Raw genomic sequence first — 19,535 nt, 5'->3', positions numbered from 1 at the left:
TTTATAATAAACAGGAACAACAACCACAATTTTGCATAATATCTCATTGCAAAAAAAAGAAGAAAAAGAAGTTGAGTAAAGTAAGTTTTACGTGCAAATGTTCTTATGCTCAATGCTTGAACTGGCTTGTAAACTTTATATCGATTTATATATATATCCATATTTATATATAAATAAAAACCATGCAGGTGTGTATTTGTTTGACAGGTTTCATTCGTGATGCAGGAAACCAACATCTGACGTCACAGGTTGTGTTTTTGTTGGACTCTTCCAACGAGGTCTGAAAGGGGTGAAAAAAATCCATCAAGTGTGAAACAATGAACAAACAACATCCGGTATGAAAATGAAAGCACCACTATATTTTTTCTAGTACCGTTCTTTTATTTTATTTTTTTCAACAAACACTTCCGGTTATAATTGTGAATGAGCCGTTAGCTTGACGCAGCTCAAAGAGACGACAGTGAGCAAAGCTGCCGTAGTCCAACCGGAGTGTTAAAAGTAGCACAAAATGAAAGCTCTCGACTAATTTAACAGTTTAATACCGCACAGACAAGGACGCTACTCCGCTGGATATATCTTATTATTGTCATTGTCATTCCCCCCATTTTTTTGACTGGAAGAGACACACACACTCGGCCGTCGGGGCCTCGCCGTCGTGGCCCAGCAGGACTCTCGAGTGAAGTTGGGAGCGGACCGCCAAACTTCTGCTTTCCTCCGGGGCTGCTCTCCGCGGGGCCCGGGGCTCCTGTCACCGGCCCTGTGGATGAGTACGTGAACCAAATAAACACACACCAAACCCCCCCTTTCCCAGGTAACTGAATAAAAAGCTGTTTAATGGCTTTATTTTAAAAACCCCTGTGAAATCAACGCGTTTTTAACGGTTGTCTTAACGGCTTTAGTTGAATCCTGTAGAATCAACGCTTTTTAACAGTTGTGTTTAACGGCTTTATTTTTTAAATCAACGCTTTTTAAACGGTTGTGTTTAACGGCTGTATTTAAAAATCAACGCTTTTTAAACGGTTGTGTTTAACGGCTTCTTTTTAACCCCATGTAGAATCAACGTTTTTTAAACGGTTGTCTTTAACGGCTGTATATAACAATCAAAGCCTTTTTTAACGGTCGTCTTAAACGGATTTTATTTAAAAATCAACCCTCTTTTAACGGTTGTCTTTCTATAACGGCTGTTTTTATTTTTTTACCGTTGCTATGCGGCCAAGTTAGCATCTTAGCTTAGCATGACAACTTCCCCTGGCCCTGACAGCTAGTTAGTTAGCCCACTTAGCTCACCTCCAGCTGCTAAATATGTGCATAATACACGTGTTTTAATGACATTAACAACATGCCAAGTAATTCACAAGGTGCATTATGGTATGTGCTGTCACGCCAAATCGCCTAGCAACAGTTGTTAGGTTAATAGTAGCTTGCATGTGTGTGTAGTGGAGACAGGAGCTAGTGCTGCTAATGCTAGCGTGTTTCATTTAAAGCTAATTATCTACTATATATGTTATATTATACTACTATACTGCTTTTATTCCTGTGTTTCTAATTAAACTGTGCTAAGGTGATGTTTAAATGTTCAATGCTGGGGTTAACGTGATGGAAAATGTCAGTTTTGTACGTCACACTGTGCAGACATTGATCAATAATCGATAATCAGATGAATTATAATCAGCAGAGGTCAGATTTTAATGTTCAGACTCACTAAAGAATAGGCTTTGTCACACTGATAACTGATGTTTAATAGTAATGTTATGATGAGAGGATATAGTTCCTAGTTGTTAAAGGACAATTTCACAATTCTTGTCTTTTAAAAAAATGAACATTTAGGAGCTTAAAATGAACATTAAAGCTGCTTTTTCTTGCTGTTGCTTCCATGATAATCAAATAAAAGGTGAATAAAGGAACATAAACATCTTAACATGTGACAATAAGCATGTTTGACTTGTTTAGACCAACATAAATCTGTCGTGGTTATTGTATTGTAATTTGTTTTGAGAGGGGAAAAAAGAAAATAAATGTAGTTTTTCAGATAGCAGATGTCAATAATTAGGTTTTAAAGGTTTTAACTAACATCATCTCACCTCCAATAAACCTATAAACAAAACTGAAGAGGAAAAATTGTTGGATTAAAACTGAGATATTACTAACAATATTTCAAATGTGTCTAATAACAACATTCAGGAGCTTAAAATGAATATTAAAGCTGCTTTTTGTTGCTGTTTCTTTCATGATGATTAAATATTAGGTGATTAAACAAAGATAGACATCCTAACATGTGACAGCAAGTGTGATTGTGACTCATTTAGAGGAACATAAATCTTTGTTGTGGTCATTTTTTTTTGAGTTTCCATTTGAATCTTCCAATTTTTTTAGGAGAGAAAAAGAAAAATGTAGTTTTTCAGATAGCTGATGTCAACAAATAAGCTTTAAAGGTATTAATTAACATCATCTCACCTCCAATAAACCAATAAACAAAACTTTGAAGAGGAAGATTTGTTGGATAAAAACTGAGATACAACTTCTCACTAAAATAAGGCTTAAAGGACAAGTTCATAGTTTCTCAAATCTGTCTTAAATGAACATTAATTGTGTTTTTCTTGCTCTAATCATTCCTCCTGTTCATACTCACCATTAGAAAATCCCTTCAGTGTATTTTAAAAGTTGAATTAAAGCTAATATGAAGCTTCAGCGTCCAAAATGAATCAAACCTTCATCTTCTATGTTTCAGCATTACAGTGTTTTTAGTAGTAAAGTCTTTGTGTTACTATACTTCCAGCACAGCTCAACAGGGAAACACTAAGAGGGAATCTGATGCTAAAAACACTGTAAATGGGTCAGATATCACTTGATATGACTAACTCAGACTGATGAAGCTCAATAGAAGCTTCACTTGTAAATGCAGCTTAATGTGGATGATTTTAATAGTCAGTATGAACAGGAGGAATAATTACAGCTTTAATGTTCATATGGAAACCTGACTGCTGCTTTAACACACGTCCAGTTTCTCCTGCACCACATTTCTGATTCTTATCTTTACGATTGTCCTTCCTTTTCTTTTTCCTTTCCTTTTTTGTCCTTTTCCGCTTGCATAATGTCCTTTCTTCTTCCTTACTCCTCCTTTTTCTGTCCTTTCTTTCTATTCTGTTGATCATTTTAGTTATTTTGTGAATGTTTAAGCAATATTTCTTATGTTTTTGCACCTTTTTAATGTCCATTATTATCACTTTTCCAGCTGATATTTGTACCACATTTACATCTTTATATTTACTATTAAATTAAATTCTGATTCATGCTTCAGATCAACTTTTAAATGCATTTATTTCTCCTCTATCAACTCCATTCAAAGCACATTAGAAGGAGATATTTTAAAAGCACTGCTGGTTTAAGACAAAACTGTGAACTTGTCCTTTAATTATGAACCATTACAGCTGCAAGTACTCATTATTTTCACTCATAAATGCAAAATAATGAGCAGGTTAATAGTTTTTTTAAGTATTCAGTTGAAACAGAAGAGCTCAGTCAGTGTTTTAAAATCAAACGTATTATCTTGCAGTAAGTTATGTAACTGTATATTTGCTCAGTCGTCAGTTTTTTGGTCATATGGAGCTATACCTGCTGAAATATAATAACCCCGTGCATCGATGTACAGGCCTTCTTTGTTTCATGAGGAAGTATATGTGCACAGAGTTACATAAGAAGCAGAAGAACAGAAACACAGAGAGCTAAACGGGAAAGAAAAGAACAAATAAATGCAGAAATAAATGCAGAAATGTTCAATACTGGCTTAAAAGTAGCCTCTATTTATATTAGTATTATTCTTATCATTGCTGAATAAGCTGCAACATATTTTAAAATGCCACAGTGATCAGATTAATTCAGTAAAATAAGATTTAACTCGTGTTTTTCTCTTATTGTGAAAGTCAGAGTTCATTGCTACACTTCTGCTTTTAATGTGTCGTTGACGTTGTTTCATTTGTTCGACGATGCAAACCGGTGCAATATTCTCTATTCTTCTATAACTGAATTTATTTATTTTTATATGACAGTGATTATTTATTATGACTATGTTTAAGGCAATTATTGTTTTTTGCTGCTATGTGCAATGCTGCTGAACTGAGTTTCCTTGTATTTAAATTACTAATTAAAAAGTAAATGAGCGCTCAACATTTGATTTTATTAACAGATTATATTAAAAAAACAGAAGAAGCAGCATATAATGTCTTCACTTTTATATTTATTGTGTATATTTCAGTTGGATTCATGTCTGTTTTCTCCTTTTTTTTTGGCTGTTTTTAGGAGAAAGGAGTCCCTTTGATGGGAGAGTCCTCTTCCCTGGCCTCCTGGGTCAATCGCTGTGCCACGATGATGGGTACGTGTGTGTGTGTGTGTGTGTGTGTGTCTGTGTGTCTGTGTGTCTGTGTGTGTGACTTTGCATCACAACCTAAACTTCCTTTTGTTAAATGCTTTAGTTTTAGTGTCATAATGTTACTGCGTTTTTTCTTATGAGCATAATTTGTGTTTAAAATGAGTCCCAAACAATATTTAATATAAAAATGAAAAAGCATGAAGTTAATTAAGCTTCAAATTCACATATTTGCAACATTTTTATCAGCTGAATTTTCTGGATTTCATCATTTAAAAAAAAAAGTAAAGTCTTGTTTAAAATAACATGAGGTGATGTCGTCGCTCCCCTCAGATGAGCAGGAGGCGTTGAACTCGATCATGCAGGACTTGGCCGAACTGCATCGCTCCAGCCGTCCTGCCACGTTCCTGTCGGACCTCGGCAAGCCCAAAGCGTCCTCGCCCAAGAACCAGGTGAGCCGCTGTCACTCTGCAAATATATAAAATACTGTGTGCTTAAATATAAAAGTCATAAAAGCTAGAAACACTGATTTTTAATGATGTGGATTTATGTCTTTAACGTGTCTCAACGATCTCTCTCCAAACAGAACGATGTACGAGTCAAGTTCGAGTTCAAAGGGGAAAAGAGGTGAGGCTCCGACCGGCTTCATCACCTTTTTAAATAAGTCAATTACTGCTGCATCCTCTTGACCTCTGACCTCTCCTAATCTCTCCTCTCCACTGTAGGATCCTGCAGTTCCCTCGACCGGTCAAGCTGGACGACCTGAAGTCGAAAGCTAAAGTGGCTTTCGGTCAGACGATGGACCTTCACTACACCAACAACGAGGTATAAAGAAGTGAATTCAACATTTAAAGAAGATAAAGTGACAAAGGGTTATATTTAATACTTGTAGTTTACTGTAAAATCATTAAAAACTGTAGTAAAAAAGCACATTTTTAGCTCTGAGTCCTCGTCTGTTTTGGTTTCTTCTCTGTTTTTGAGATTCCTTAATAAACCAGGAGATTTACGGCTCTATTTCCTAATTTTTCCCGTTTTTTTTCCCCTCAGTTGGTGATTCCTCTGACGACTCAGGACGACCTGGACAAAGCCGTAGAGCTGCTGGATCGCAGCGTTCACATGAAGAGCCTGAAGATCCTCCTGGTGCTCCAGATCTCCTCACAGGTCTGATCCTTTTTATTTATTCATCTTATTCGTCTTTTATTTTATGTTTCTAGTCTGTTTTTACTACTCGGAATGTCTGTCTTTATTCTTTTTCTATTTTCTTACTGTTTTCCAACTTTTATTTCTTAATTGATTTACTTCTTAATTTTACTTCATCACATTTCCTCTTTAGTTATTATTTATTATGTTATTTTCTTCGTATGTTTGTTTTCCTTTTTAAAGTCACATTATTATTATTTTTTTGTATTGATTTTTATTATTTGGGTATTTTTTATTATTTTATTAATATTTTATCAGTCTTTTATTACCTTTTATTTTATTTGGATATTTTTTATTTTATTTTATTCATATCTTTGTTTTACTTTTAATCACATTTCTATTTTTATTTGTATTATCTTATTCATTTGTATTTATTTTATTTATTTTTATTTTATTTGGGTATTCTTTTTTTTTTTTTTACATTTATATTCTCCCTCTGGTGTTTCCTCACATATGAGAGTTAACAAAGCGTTTCCTCACTTCCTGTTTTTATTGAGCCATTATTTATTTCTTCTTTTTTTGTAACTATGTAAGAAAAGTGCTACACAAATAAAGTCTGATTGGATGCAAGAGACACATTTTTATTCATTATTTTAATGTTTAAATTCTGCAGAACTCTTCCTCCAACATGGACCTCCTGCCGTCCGAGGAGCTGGACAACACGGGCTTCAGGGTGGCGGACAAGAAGAGCATGCTGGCTTTAATAGGTGAGTAATGTCTCAAACTGTTGATCCAGCTAAATAAATAGATATAAATTATAATATAAATATCTCTGTAGGAAAAGTTATTCAACCTTAAGTGTTCTGTTATTTGAGTATTAGCCTTCATTTATGTTTTTACTCCAAAATAAAAGTTAAAATATATAAAGTATCATAAATAATAAATCAAAGTATCATAAATAATAATAATGTCTTTTTCCGATGCAGGCTCCCAGTCGACGGACCGCAGCTCTCCTCCGCCGGGTTACATCCCCGACGCTCTGCAGCAGGTGGCGAGAAACGGCTCCTTCACCAGCATCAACAGCGAGGGAGAGTTCATCCCCGAGAGCATGGACCAGGTACGCTCTTACTTTGAAAGGCTGTTTATAAGAGCCACTTTCCTACCTGTCTTCTTCCTTCCTCCCTCCCTCCCTCCCTTCCTTCCTTTCTATCTTCCTGCCTTCCTTCCTTCCTCCCTCCCTCCCTCCCTCCCTCCCTCCCTCCCTCCCTCCCTTTCTTCTTTCCTTCCTTCCTTCCTTCCTCCCTCCCTTCCTTCCTTCCTTCCTCCCTCCCTCCCTCCCTCCCTCCCTTCCTTTCTATCTTCCTTCCTTCTTTCCTTCCTTCCATCTGTCCTTACTCCCTTCCTTCCTTCCTTTTTTCCTTCCTTCCTTCCTTCCTTCCATCCATCTGTCGTTACTCCCTTTCTTCCTTCCTCTCTTCCTCCCCCTCTCCCTTCCTTCCTTCCTTCTTTCCTTCCTTCCTTCGTTGTGCACTGCAGAGGATGTGATTGATCCTGTGTGTGTGTTTAATCTCTCTCTTCGTCTCCTTTCAGATGTTGGACCCGCTGTCTATGAGCAGTCCAGAGAACTCGGCGTCTGGAAGTTGTCCCTCGTTAGACAGTCCGTTAGACAGGTCAGAACCAAAAACGTATTAATTATAAAACCATCTGCTCAATTATGTAGAGATCTGCGTTCACTTCCAGACATTAAAACAGAGAATAACAGACGAGGGATTATATGAGAAGCAGCATCAGTGTAGTTTAAAACATTAAAATAAAGGTTAGTTAACCCTCCTGTTGTCCTCGAGTCAAGGAAGGAAGGGAGGGAGGGAGGAAGGACAGAGGAAAGAAGGATGGAAGGTAGGAGGTAGGGAGGAAGGATGGAAGGAAAGAAGGAAGGAAGGACGGAGGAAAGAAGGAAGGAAGGAAGGACGGAGGAAAGAAGGAAGGAAGGTAGGTGGGACGGAGGAAATAAGGAAGGGAAAAACGACAGAAAGAAGGAAGAAAGGGGATGGAGGGAGGAAAGGAAGGGAGGAAGAAGGAAGGGAGGAAGGACAGAGGAAAGAAGGAAGGTAGGAGGGAGGGAGGGAGGAAGGACAGAAGATAGGAAGGAGAGAAGGAAGGAAGAAAGGGGGATGAAGGGAGGAAGGAGAGAAGGAAGGAAAGAAAGAGAGAAGGGAAGGAAGGAGAGAAGGAACAGTCAAAACAGACGGGCTCAATTTGACCCGGGAGGACGACACAAAGGTTAAATAAATAAATCAGATACTCAGAGTTGTTTCTTTGTTTTTCTCTTTATGTCGTGCAGTGATTACCCAAAGTCAAGGATGCCCCGAGCACAGAGCTACCCAGACAACCACCAGGACTTTCCAGGTAAGTGTGTGTGTGTGTGTGTGTGTGTGTGTGTGTGTGTGTGTGTGTGTGTGTGTGTGTGTGTGTGTGTGTGTGTGTGTGTGTGTGTGTGTGTGTGTGTGTGTGTGTGAATATACCAGAGATGCTGCTGATAAAAGATGCAAATAAAATACAAAAAAAAGCTTCTTTCAAGCTAAATTTAGCTGAAATCACAAGTTAAACCTCATTAAATATATACCTACCTGTCGTCTCTTTTATGCCTTTCATTGTAAATTGTGTTGCTCTTCATCGTCCATCCTCTTCCTCCGCAGAGTACGACATCCCAGTATTTGAGAAGTCGGGTAAAGGAGGGACGTACCCGCGGCGATACGGCATTCCCTTCGGCCTTCAAGATTACAGCGACGGTGAGCCATTTTTATCTGAGTGACATCACGTAAATATTTGCTATAAAACACTCATCAAATCTCCTCTTCCTCCTCCTCCTCTTCCTCGGCTCCACAGGGAGGAAGACTTTCCCTCGGGCTCGGCGGACGCAGGTTCACGGCTTCCGCTCGCCGGTCAGCTTCAGCCCCACCGAGCAGTCGCCCAGCACCAGCAGCGGCAGCAGCGTCTTCACCCCCGACCTCGAGGATGTTCCGGGCCCCGCCAGGCGGCCGCGGCGGGGCAGCGACATCGAGCCCAACCAGAACCCGAACGCCGCCCCGACCCTGTCCGTCATGGACATCAGTCCGCCCAGCCGCTGTGAGTCCTGCTGTTGATTCTTTACTTACTCATAAAAAGACATTTAACCTGTTGTGTTTTATTAGTTATTGATTATATCCGATGTGTCTGATCAGCTCCTCGCGCTCCGACCAACTGGCGGCTCGGGAAGCTTTTGGGTCAAGGCGCCTTCGGTCGGGTTTTCCTCTGTTACGACGCAGATACTGGACGGGAACTGGCAGTAAAACAGGTCCAGTTTGACCCGGAGAGTCCGGAGACCAGCAAGGTTTGTCTCCTCCTGTGGATTCTTACGATTATCTCACAATTATTTTCATTTTACCCAATAAATCCTTTAATTATTTTGCCTGTAAAACGTCAGATAATAGTGGAACATTTTTTTCTTCAAGTCAAAGGTTAAGTCTTCTTTTGTAAAACACAAAGATATTCAGTTCTTTATGATGTATGACACAGAAAAACATCAAATCCTCACGTTGGAGAAGGTGAAATCAGCTAATTTTGGTGCATTTTTGCTTCATTTAACAATTAATTCATCATTAAAACTGCAGCCAATTAATTTTCTGTCTTCTTAACTGCAGCTTTAAAGATTTATAAGGTTGATATCGACCGTGTCTCTGAAAATTAACTGTACGGCAGGAATTAAAATCTAATTTCATGATTGTTTTCTCTCTTTTTAGGAGGTGAGCGCTCTGGAGTGTGAAATCCAGCTCCTGAAGAACTTGTGCCACGAGCGGATCGTCCAGTACTACGGCTGCCTGCGAGACACGATGGAGCGAACGCTGTCCATCTTCATGGAGTACATGCCTGGAGTGAGTCTTCATGTCCTGATCAATGCTTCATTATCTATGTATCATCAGTACAATGTTGCTCAGTCAGTATCCAAAGCAGTAATGCTAAAAAAAAATAAGGTTACGTGGAGCTTTTCATTGTGTTTATAGTGAGAATTAAAGACTTTTAAAGGGTTTAATTTTAATTAGATGAGGATATAGTGGCAGATATTAGTTTTTTTATTATTTATGCTTGATTGTTTTTGGTATAACACACATTTTCCTTGTTTTCGGGCCTCAGGGATCCATTAAAGACCAGCTGAAGTCGTACGGAGCGCTGACGGAGAACGTGACGCGCCGCTACACCCGGCAAATCCTGGAGGGAGTTTCCTACCTGCACAGCAACATGATCGTCCACAGAGACATCAAAGGTTTGTACCATAGACTGTATATAAGAAATGGACGTAACACCCGTGACGTCACCCATTGGTTTGTGGACTGCTGCTTGGAAGCGAATATTATCGGATCTGAGCAGCGCCATCTTGAAAATTTCCGGTGCATGCTGGGAAAAATAAAAACACGGATTCTACTTATATGGGCATCAGGAGGAGCATGAGGCGCCCTCCTGAACCTGTGAACCAATCAACCTGTCAATCACGACGTAGCCACGCCCTAATGCATACCCTGCTTTATCGTCACATATAAAATCAGGGAGGCCAAAATGTCCCAAATGAACATCATACTGCATTGAAGAAGGCTTTAAACTAGCGATTGAGACCATAAACACATTTTGAAAACGTTTACTCTGGTTAGAAATCAAGTGAGAAGTTGGTGAATTCTCCATTGACTTGTATAGAGACGGAAGTCCTTTTGACACCAAAACGGTCGCCCCCTGGTGGCCTTTTGATAGAATGCAGTTTTAAGTTACTTCTGCGTTGGCCTCATTTCAGAGGACCAGAACTCCCCGCCTGGTTTGTACGACTGCGTGTGTCCTAAATATAATCTTTAAAATTTAAATTGTCGAAGCAGGAACTGATTTTTTTTTTCTCTTTTCTTTTACGTTCAGGGGCAAACATCCTTCGGGACTCGGTGGGAAACGTGAAGCTCGGAGACTTCGGGGCGAGTCGGCGGCTGCAGACCATCTGTCTGTCAGGAACAGGCATCAAATCTGTGACCGGCACCCCCTACTGGATGAGCCCGGAAGTGATCAGCGGAGAGGGATACGGCAGGAAGGCCGACATCTGGTAGGTCCACACACACACACGAGTCCTGTAGAAGGGGACAAACACTGAAAAAATTTAATAAAATGTACGTTAGATTTTAGATTTGAGAGTTAAGATGTGTGGATGATCACATTTGAGGAAAAAAGACATTCATGAATATACATAAATGCTCATATATCAGTCAGTCTTTATTTATATTGAGCCAAATAACAACAAAAGTCATCTCAAGGCATTTAACACGGAGAGCTAGAGTCTAGATCGTACTCTTTAATTTAATTTAAAGTGACCCAACATTCCCTCATGAGCAGCACTCAGGCAGAACTGGACCATCTGCCCCATATGAGAGAGAGAGAGAGAGAGAGAGAGAGAGGAGCTCGGTATATCATAGAGTCCCCCGGCAGTCTAACCCTCTTAAACATTGAGAGAGTACATATATGTCAGGGGGGTCAAACATGAGGCCCGTGGGACATAACCGGCCTGCCGAGGAGTCAAATCCGGCCCACTGTCCTTCCTCTCTTTATTCCTTCCTTCGACTCTACCTTTCTCTCTCTCCATCTCTCTTACCTGTCTTCATTTCCTTCCTTCCTTCCATCTGTCCTTACTCCCTTTCTTCCTTCTTTCCCGCCTTCTTTCCTTCCTTCCGTTCGTATGTCCTTCCTCCCTTTCTTCCTTTCTTCCTTCCCTCGTCTCTTTCCTTCCTTCCTTCCTTCCCTTCTTCCCTCCTTCCTTCCTTCCTTCATTGTCTCTTTCCTTCCTTCCTTCCTCCCTTCCATCCATCTTTTTAATGATCCGGCCCACATGAGATCAAATCGGTTTGTATATTCCCCTTGAATGAAAATGTGTTTGACCCTACTGATATTATGTCCACTGTTACAGCTCACCACATTTTAGTCACCATGGCAACACAAACATCAAACTAAATCTTCCTTCTCTTCTCCTGCCGATTGTCACTAAACTCGTCGCTTTGCACCCCCCCCACCCCTTGCAGGAGTGTCGGCTGCACCGTAGTCGAGATGCTGACCCAGCGACCCCCGTGGGCGGAGTTCGAGGCCATGGCGGCCATCTTTAAGATCGCCACTCAGCCCACGAACCCCGTGCTGCCCGCTCATGTGTCGGACCACTGCCGAGACTTCCTCAAACGCATCTTTGTAGAGACCAAGCAGCGGCCGTCTGCCGATGAGCTACTGAGGCACATCTTTGTACATTAACCCCCCCCCGAAAAAGTTTTAATTCCTCCCCGCCCGCCTGCCGAACTGCCAGATACGGCCTTACCTGACGGGGGCGTCCCTTGCCTCTGATCCCGCCCCTCCTCCTCCTCCTCCACGCTGAAACCTTATTGGACCAGGAAGAACTGGCTGGAAGAAGGTGGGTTGTTTGGGAGGGGGGGAGGTGGGAATGGCTCCGTGTTTGTCTCTGTTTGTATGAGACTGCCATAAGAGGACATGAATTCTTTATTTTATTTTTTTCCTCCGCAAGTTGCACCTTAATTATTTCTCAAAGAAAGGAGGCGTCGAGCACTTCCTCCTCAAGCGATGAAAGAACGAAGAAAGAAAAAAAACAAAAAAAAGACTTTTTAAAAAATGTTATGTTTGTACGGTTTCTCTCCTGCTTTTTTGGAGTGGGATAGTGTCGGTGTTGTGGACCTACAGAAGGTAATACCTGACTCTGGAGTGGCCCTACCCCCCCTCTCTCTCTCTCTCTCTCCTCGCCCCCCTACATCTCGCTGATCCCGACCCCAGAATGTAGTCTCCTGCCAAAACCCAGAGAGATGTTAATGACCTGGGCCCGCTGCTATAAGACGAAACTAAAAAAGATGCAGAGAACACTCCCCGAACACAGTTTCCACTCATTCCTCGTCCTCCTCTTCTTTCTCTTCGTAGTCTCTGCTTTTTACTGTCACCTTCTCTTTCAGCCCCCTCCTTCTCTTCTTTCGTCTTCGTTCTTCGCCATGTGCCTTTTTTCTGTTTTTTGAAACGCAGTGTAGGAACGAGCCTCCTGTCGTTCAAGCGTTTAGTTTTTTGCCTCCCGGATTTTAAACTGCCTTCGCACCGTTAGCCCAAAATCCAGCTGTTCTCAATTCAGCTGATCTCACTTTCAGCCATAATGTCTGTTTTTTGCCTTTTTCTGTAACAGAGACTCCTGCTATCGAGCGTCGGGATCCAGTTCGATCTCACGCTCAGCTTATTCAGTTTGTTTGCCTGCTCGACCCGCCTGCTCCGGCTGGTAACCAAATATCCTTCAGACTCTTCTTGCAGCGCTGGTTTTATTAGTGAAATGCGGCTGCAGCCAAGCGGTACTCAAAACACCTCAGCTTCAGTCTTATAGACACAGGAACAGTGTCGATTATTAGACTTTCTCTTCAAATGCATCCGCTTCTACTTTGCTTCTTGTGGTCAAATTTGGTAGAAGTCGACAAATGAATGAAAACTCTAGAAGTATACTCATGAAAAGCCAATCCAGTCTTTAAATTGACTTCGATAGTTCTGCACAGGCCTGGATGACCTTTTAGAAATGTCTCAATTTTGGTACTGGTACCAAAAGGTAGCCACACTCTTCTTCATCTCAGAAACTTACCCAAACTTTTAAAATGCTTTGCCAAAGTAAATACTGTATAAATGGAGACATATCTACTCAAAGAAGAACGAATTTGACCTTTTCTTTCAGATCTTGGTAGCTGTACTTCTGCAACCACAAATCCATTTCATCACTTGAAGCAGTGAAGCAGGAGAGGAGCGTTTGAAGAGTGTCGATGATTAGATTTTCTCTTCAAATGCATCTGCTTCTCCTTTGCTTCTTTAAGTGTTGTGTGGTCAGATTGGTAGAAGTCGACCAGGACTTTCACATCTGAAAAATGACTGAAAACCCGAGAAATAAAATCCCAAAAAGCAACCAGACCGTCAAATCTAGTCTTTAAATTGACTTTAATAGTTCTGCACAAGCCTTAAAGGCCTTAGAAATGTCTCAATTTTGGTATTGGTACCAAAACAAAGCCGTACTTTTGTGATATAAACACATATATTCTGTTCTGAACTTCTAAAACGCTTTCCAAAAGCCACGCCAAGAGACTTCCTAAATAAATACTGTATAAATCAAGAAATATCTGCTCAAAGAAGAAAGAATCTGACCTTTTACTTCAGATTTTGGTAGCCGTACTTCTACCACCACAAACCATTTGATTACTTGAAGCAGTGAAGCAGGAGAGGAGCGTTTGAAGAGTGTCGATGATTAGATTTTCTCTTCAAATGCATCTGCTTTTCCTTCGCTTCTTTAAGTGTTTTGTGGTCAACAGGCATCTCATGGCAGATTATTTTCTCATTTTAAGGATTGAGGTGTCGGTTTAACTTCTGACAAATGACTGAAAACTCCTGAAAAGCGACCAGACTTTTAAATCTAGCGTTTAAATTGATTTTAATAGTTCTGCACAAGCCTGGATGTCCTTTAGAAATGTCTCAATTTTGGTACCAGTACCAAAACCAGAGCTTTCCAAAATAAATGAGGCATAAATCAAGAAATATCTGATCAAAGAAGAAAGAACCTGACCTTTTCCTTCAGATTTTGGTAACCGTACTTCTGCCACCACAAACCATTTGATCACTTGAAGCAGTGAAGCAGGAGAGGAGCGTTTGAAGAGTGTCGACCCGGTGCTGCATGGCAAGAAGCTCACAGTTGATTGGCCAGAAGTCTTCTGGCTGTATGACACTGTCCAACAACAGGTACATTTTTAAAGCTAACATATTCCTTAATTTTCTCCATGCGTGCACTCCTACAGAACAGATCTACGTTCATCTCGCAGAGCTTCGCCTGCTACTCCACCGCAAATCAATTCTTGTCACTTTAAGCCAAACACTCCACAAACACTCCGTTCGGCTCGGCTCTCGTCGCGGTTTCCATCCATCACGTCTGTCTGAATACGATCCGTAGACTCATAACTATGCACCGGTTAAACTCGCTCGTTCAACACCGGACAGCAGGACGAAGTTATTTTACTACAACCGACGACACCTCGGCTGGTGCTACGCTGGTCTCTGCAGAGGACGTGACTGTTCGTTCCGACACTTACAAGCACACCCATGACTCTATTTAACCAGATTGATGCAGTATTAAACTTATCATACTTAAATAAACATTTTGAGGGTTTTAAAATGCCTTAAATATTTATTAATGTCGGTATTGACAAAGCAACCAAAGCTTTGCAGCAGAACGATGAGCTTTTGACTGATTTAGTGAATTGAAGTGGAGTTTTCTTTACTTTAAACTACTAAACTGTTATAATTATAATCTGACAGTGAGTCTTGGTGTGTATGCAAGTGTCCAACAACAACTATCAACTATTTTGATATAGGGATAAAAGGTCCAAATTCTCAGATTCTAGCTCCCCAAATGTGAATATTTTCTGGTCTCTTCAGTCCTCTTATCTCAGTAAACTTTAAGTTAAGTAACCTGAAGTATCTTTAGGTTTCTGACTGTTAGTTGGTGCAAAAAAAAAGACATTTGAAGACGACAGCTTGATTGATCGTTAATGAAAACAGTTATAAGTTGCAGCTCTTTGGTTAAAATCAGAGAAACTATCTCACATTAGAGAGAAGTTTGCTGGACTGTTGAGTCAGAGCAGGCGATGAAATATTTCTGCTTATTAAAGGTGCAATCCGTAATATTTACTGGCTCTTTGCAGAAGGTTGCAAATGTTGCTGGATATTTAAGGTTTGTTTTTTTTTGCTGTGAACTCTGCATCGTGCGCTTTAAATTTGGTTTAATGTCTTCAAAATCTTCAGAGGCAGCCCCGAATTTAAGGCTGTTTGCACGAAATGTAGCATAAATACAATAGAAAGCTTGTACTAAGTGGGAACGTGAAAACTTCCCACTATGAAGTCTAATAAGGATTGATAGATACGATTCTTATGGTACGTAAACTTTGTGGTACAACACACACAATGCAGTGTAGAGGATCTCTGTTCGGTACATTTGGTACTTATTAAATAAGTGATTCAACGAGCTGGTTAGTAAATATTAGCTAAATATTTACCTGTAAATATCAGCAGATTATAGACTGTATCATAAGACAGATGATGTAGTTTCTTCTAGTTGCTGCTCGATGTTTTTTAAAGAGCCACATTTTACTGATGGCACCTTAGACTATAAAAATAATAGACGTAGCCACTAGCTTGGTTAGCACGGTGCATTTACAGTCTATGGTTAACTTTCATATTGCAAATGCTAATTGTGGCTAGTGAAAAACAAGCTTAAAAAAGAAAATGTACTTACTGGACTTCTTACATGGCTGAACAAGACTGTTTTTGAGGCCACCAAACGGTTACGATTAAACTGAAAACACACTGAAACAGATACATCCGACCTCCTATTCTAATCTGGGGTTTCTTTATGTACGTAACAAATCAATCACAAGGCACGCCCTAAAGCATACCCGTCTTTATCACATATTTATTAAAATAAATGGTACTGTAACTTACAAAGTGAACATCATGCTGTACTGAGGAAGACTTGAAACTAGTGATTGAGACCATAAACTCAATAGGAAACGGTTTACTGAGGTCATAAAGTGAGAAGTATGCTTATTATCTCACTTTTTAGCAAGCAGTGGAGTCGCCCCCTGCTGGCCATTAGAGAGAATGCAGGTTTGAATCCTCATTTTCATACCCAGAGCTTCCTGCTTGGATAGCACCTTTTTTACAAGCAGAACAAAATGAATTTCTCTCCCTCTGCCTGCGTCATCTTCTATTTATTAAGTCTTTAATGAGTCGACTACACACTGAACATTTCTCTCATCTCTTAATTAATCTGAAACAGTCACATCCTCGCTGCTCGGTGGTAAAAATCCTCCACTAACAGTTTAGTGTCTGAGACCAGCCGGTGGATCCACACAGACTGTGGAAGCTTTTAATCTCTGTCGACTCCTCCTTCACTCGTTATGCACTCTCAACACGTCTAAACGAAGCTACACGAAGAAAAAAAAAAAAGAAAAAAATTGTGATAGAAAATTTTTGCAGATCCCGTCATGAAAACATTAGCGGTTGTATTGAGTTTGAGGCGGCTTACAGGTGGAGATCCATCTGTAACACGCCGCCAGCACTGGTTAAACCTTGATACGCACTACCATTATGCACTATCGATAATTCACTGATGCTTTTTCACGATTCGTCAGCTGTCGCTCGTGCAGCTCGGTTCAGCGACCTTTTCTTTGCACATTTTTAAATAATATTTTTTTATTTTTTACACAAGTGTGAGTGTGAGCAGACGTGTGTGTGCGCGCGTATGTGTGTGTGTGTGTTAGTGTGTAAGCAATGACTCGTACATGAATGTAATGTCTCATTTTGACTTCAGATGGCCTCGTTCACCACAGTGGATTAACTCTCTTCGGTACCAGTATTTGTCACCTGCAAGCGCCAAGATACACCTGTAGTTTAAAAAAAAGTTCTCTCTTTAGTGTCTAAAGCCACTGCTGCCACTCCTGGTATGTGTGTGTGTGTGTGTATTTGTATGTATGTGTGTGTGTGAGTTTGTAAAATGTGCATTTACTGCAATTTGTGCTCAATTGACACTGCGCCCGAAATGCCTCGAGCATTCTGACTGGAGGGGTGAAAACAGTAAAAAAATAATGATGATGATGATGATGATTTAAAAAATGAAATAGATTTAAAAAAGAAAAAAAAAATCATGTACAAATGTATAAAGTGAAAATGTACCCTTTTTTTTAAAGAAAAGTACACTTATATCCCACGTTTGGTCTCTGTGTATTGTAAAAGAAGCCATGTTTATAATTCTAATTGGTTTGTGACCAATACGCCTGTTTATATCAGATCTGTATATCAGTGGTACGCATAATTTTTTAATATATATTTTTTATTTTACTTTTTTTTAAATGGGAGATTTTATGCATGGTTGGGTCCAGAGAGACGCAGCGGTGCCGTTGAATAGTTGCTGTTTTTTGGCAAAATTCTGGAGTATTGCGACAGCTTTGTGTTCATAATTACGACAATTATGACGATGAAAACAATTAAAGATATTTATTTCACATCCGGGTGTTATTTGCTTTGTGTGTTTGTGTGAATTATTGTTTGTGACTTTAGACTTTAAACTTGACGTTGACTTTTAACAAGCTGTGATTCATTTGGACTTTTGCCTTTCAGCCTGGAATAACTTTATATCCTCACTATAAAAATGTTCAATGTTCAATGTCCTGTCAACACAGATACTTTAAATGAATCTTAATATATGTAATTAGATAAACTTTTAATTAAAGGAGTAACGGTTTGTCCGCAGAGACAGTAGATGAATTAAAATACTGCAAAATGTGGCAGAAATGACAAATTGTAACTGCTGTATAGTAATAACACACCAAAATACACCTGCTTAGTTTAATTTTTTATTTGAGCCTAATTGCACACTTTAAAAAGCATTCATTATTTCTTGAGATTTACTGTTAATCTGTTTACAGTTTTTTAATTATGTTAAATTTGGTAAAAGCGCATAATTGCATAATGTTTAGGACTCAAACACAAGTTTTGCACTAATGACGTACAAAACGTTGTGTATAGTCAGTAAATTATGGAAGAAAACAATTTAGATAGGTCAATTTGAAGTTCTTCTAAATTAAATGTGTATACGTTGTAGTTACGCGCTGTGGCCACCAGATGGCGGCGTTACTCATGGTTATAAACAGGCAGAAAGACTGTTGCGTTTTCCTAAATAAGTTATAAAGAAAGGGGAAATCTTTCTACTGATAAATATAATGGAGTAAAAGTGAGACTTAACTGAATATATACAAGATTATAAAAAATATGAAAGCAATGCTATATCTGCTGTGAGCTTATGTTTTAAGTATTTTCTGACTTTTTTTGTTAAACTGTTGTGTTTGAATATTTTCACTCATCACTGATGTGATCAATCACTGCTGTTCCTACTCTGGTGCAGAAAACAGCTCCTTATAATATACTCAGGACTGTTAGGACCCATTCACTGCAGTAAATGTGACCACTAGAAGACTTAATTAATTGTATGATTTTAAATGTACACGTGTTTGTTTTATTAGGTTTTATTAGGCTCCTATTATTATGACCCTTGACCCATCAGGTGTCACGATCATTCAAGGGCACTACAGGAATGATTAACAGCTGAAACAACACATGTACAGAATGGATGAAGATCAGTGATTAAAAACCACAGACTGTGTATTAATTTGCTAATCACACTGTCATTATGTCATAAACAGGTGCTGTTAACCTAGAAGCAGGAACATGGAAGAAATTATATCCTGTTGCTGATGCTAAATTTCATCTGTCTGAATGCAGGACCCCCCCTCTTCTTGTTTCAGCCCCTTGATTTCCTTATGCAGTGCAGTTCCAGTGTCCTTACTCCCTAGTTAATTAAGAGAGCCCCCTCCTACGCTCCATCTGCCCTGGTCAGTCTACTGTACTCATACTAACAAACCCGCACCACTACAGCAAACTTTGCACAAGGAATTTAGTGATTTTCTTTAGCAAAACTTAACTATACGCATAATTTAACCCCCATTTGGAACAACATATCATCTGCTATATGATGGAAGATCTCTTGTCAATAACCAGTCCAATTAACAATCAGGAATACTGACCGTTGTATGAAAATCTGCTCGAAATACAATATAATTTGCACATATGCTCAGTTTCATTTAGGCTGACCTGACCTGAAAAATATAAAACTGTAGCTAATATGATCAGTTAAAACGTCTCAGAATCAGACATTAAGAAATTGAAAACTTACTAACTTCTCCTGTAAACACCAAGACATATGTGGTCATTTTCAAAACTCGGAATAATGTTTATTTAACGATCCATAATGCTTATCACAGTAACTGCAGCTTTCATAACACATTCTGGGAGTATTTGCAGGCTTGGCTTTTCAAAATCCAAATACTTGCTTCCCCGTGAGAATAAAAGGCTGTGT

The 19,535-nt window shown here is 39.6% G+C and overlaps 1 protein-coding gene across 2 annotated transcripts; it reads left to right on the top strand.

Annotated features, from left to right (window-relative positions):
• Window positions 1-469: 469 nt before the first annotated feature.
• Window positions 470-17,625, top strand: map3k2 (mitogen-activated protein kinase kinase kinase 2). Of its 2 annotated transcripts, XR_009924822.1 has the most exons (18): window positions 470-811; window positions 4,297-4,369; window positions 4,697-4,815; window positions 4,950-4,990; window positions 5,089-5,188; window positions 5,411-5,524; window positions 6,177-6,270; window positions 6,490-6,620; window positions 7,094-7,173; window positions 7,845-7,909; window positions 8,200-8,292; window positions 8,390-8,629; window positions 8,725-8,873; window positions 9,283-9,414; window positions 9,674-9,803; window positions 10,439-10,616; window positions 11,584-11,960; window positions 12,729-17,625. XR_009924822.1 is itself a non-coding variant. In XM_062414468.1 (17 exons), exons 2-17 carry the CDS (start codon window positions 4,315-4,317, stop codon window positions 11,801-11,803), a joined length of 1,941 nt encoding a protein of 646 aa, XP_062270452.1. In that variant the 5' UTR covers window positions 470-811; window positions 4,297-4,314; the 3' UTR covers window positions 11,804-17,625. The 2 variants fall into 2 exon arrangements, 1 of the variants encoding a protein (XP_062270452.1); XM_062414468.1 differs by having other exon boundaries at window positions 11,584-17,625.
• The last annotated feature ends 1,910 nt before the right edge of the window (window positions 17,626-19,535 follow it).

This window comes from Scomber scombrus, chromosome 24 (assembly GCF_963691925.1).
Source record: "Scomber scombrus chromosome 24, fScoSco1.1, whole genome shotgun sequence".
NCBI lineage: Eukaryota > Metazoa > Chordata > Actinopteri > Scombriformes > Scombridae > Scomber > Scomber scombrus.
The sequence above is the reverse complement of the archived record's forward strand: the minus strand, read 5'-3'. Positions and strand labels throughout refer to the sequence as shown.

Excerpts from the sequence above, each read along its gene's own strand:
- map3k2 (XM_062414468.1), top strand. The coding sequence starts at position 4,315 with ATGGGAGAGTCCTCTTCCCTGGCCTCCTGGGTCAATCGCTGTGCCACG. Across the intron at positions 7,910-8,199 it reads CAACCACCAGGACTTTCCAG|AGTACGACATCCCAGTATTT; the intron begins GTAAGTGTGTGT and ends CTTCCTCCGCAG. Across the intron at positions 8,874-9,282 it reads AGAGTCCGGAGACCAGCAAG|GAGGTGAGCGCTCTGGAGTG; the intron begins GTTTGTCTCCTC and ends CTCTCTTTTTAG.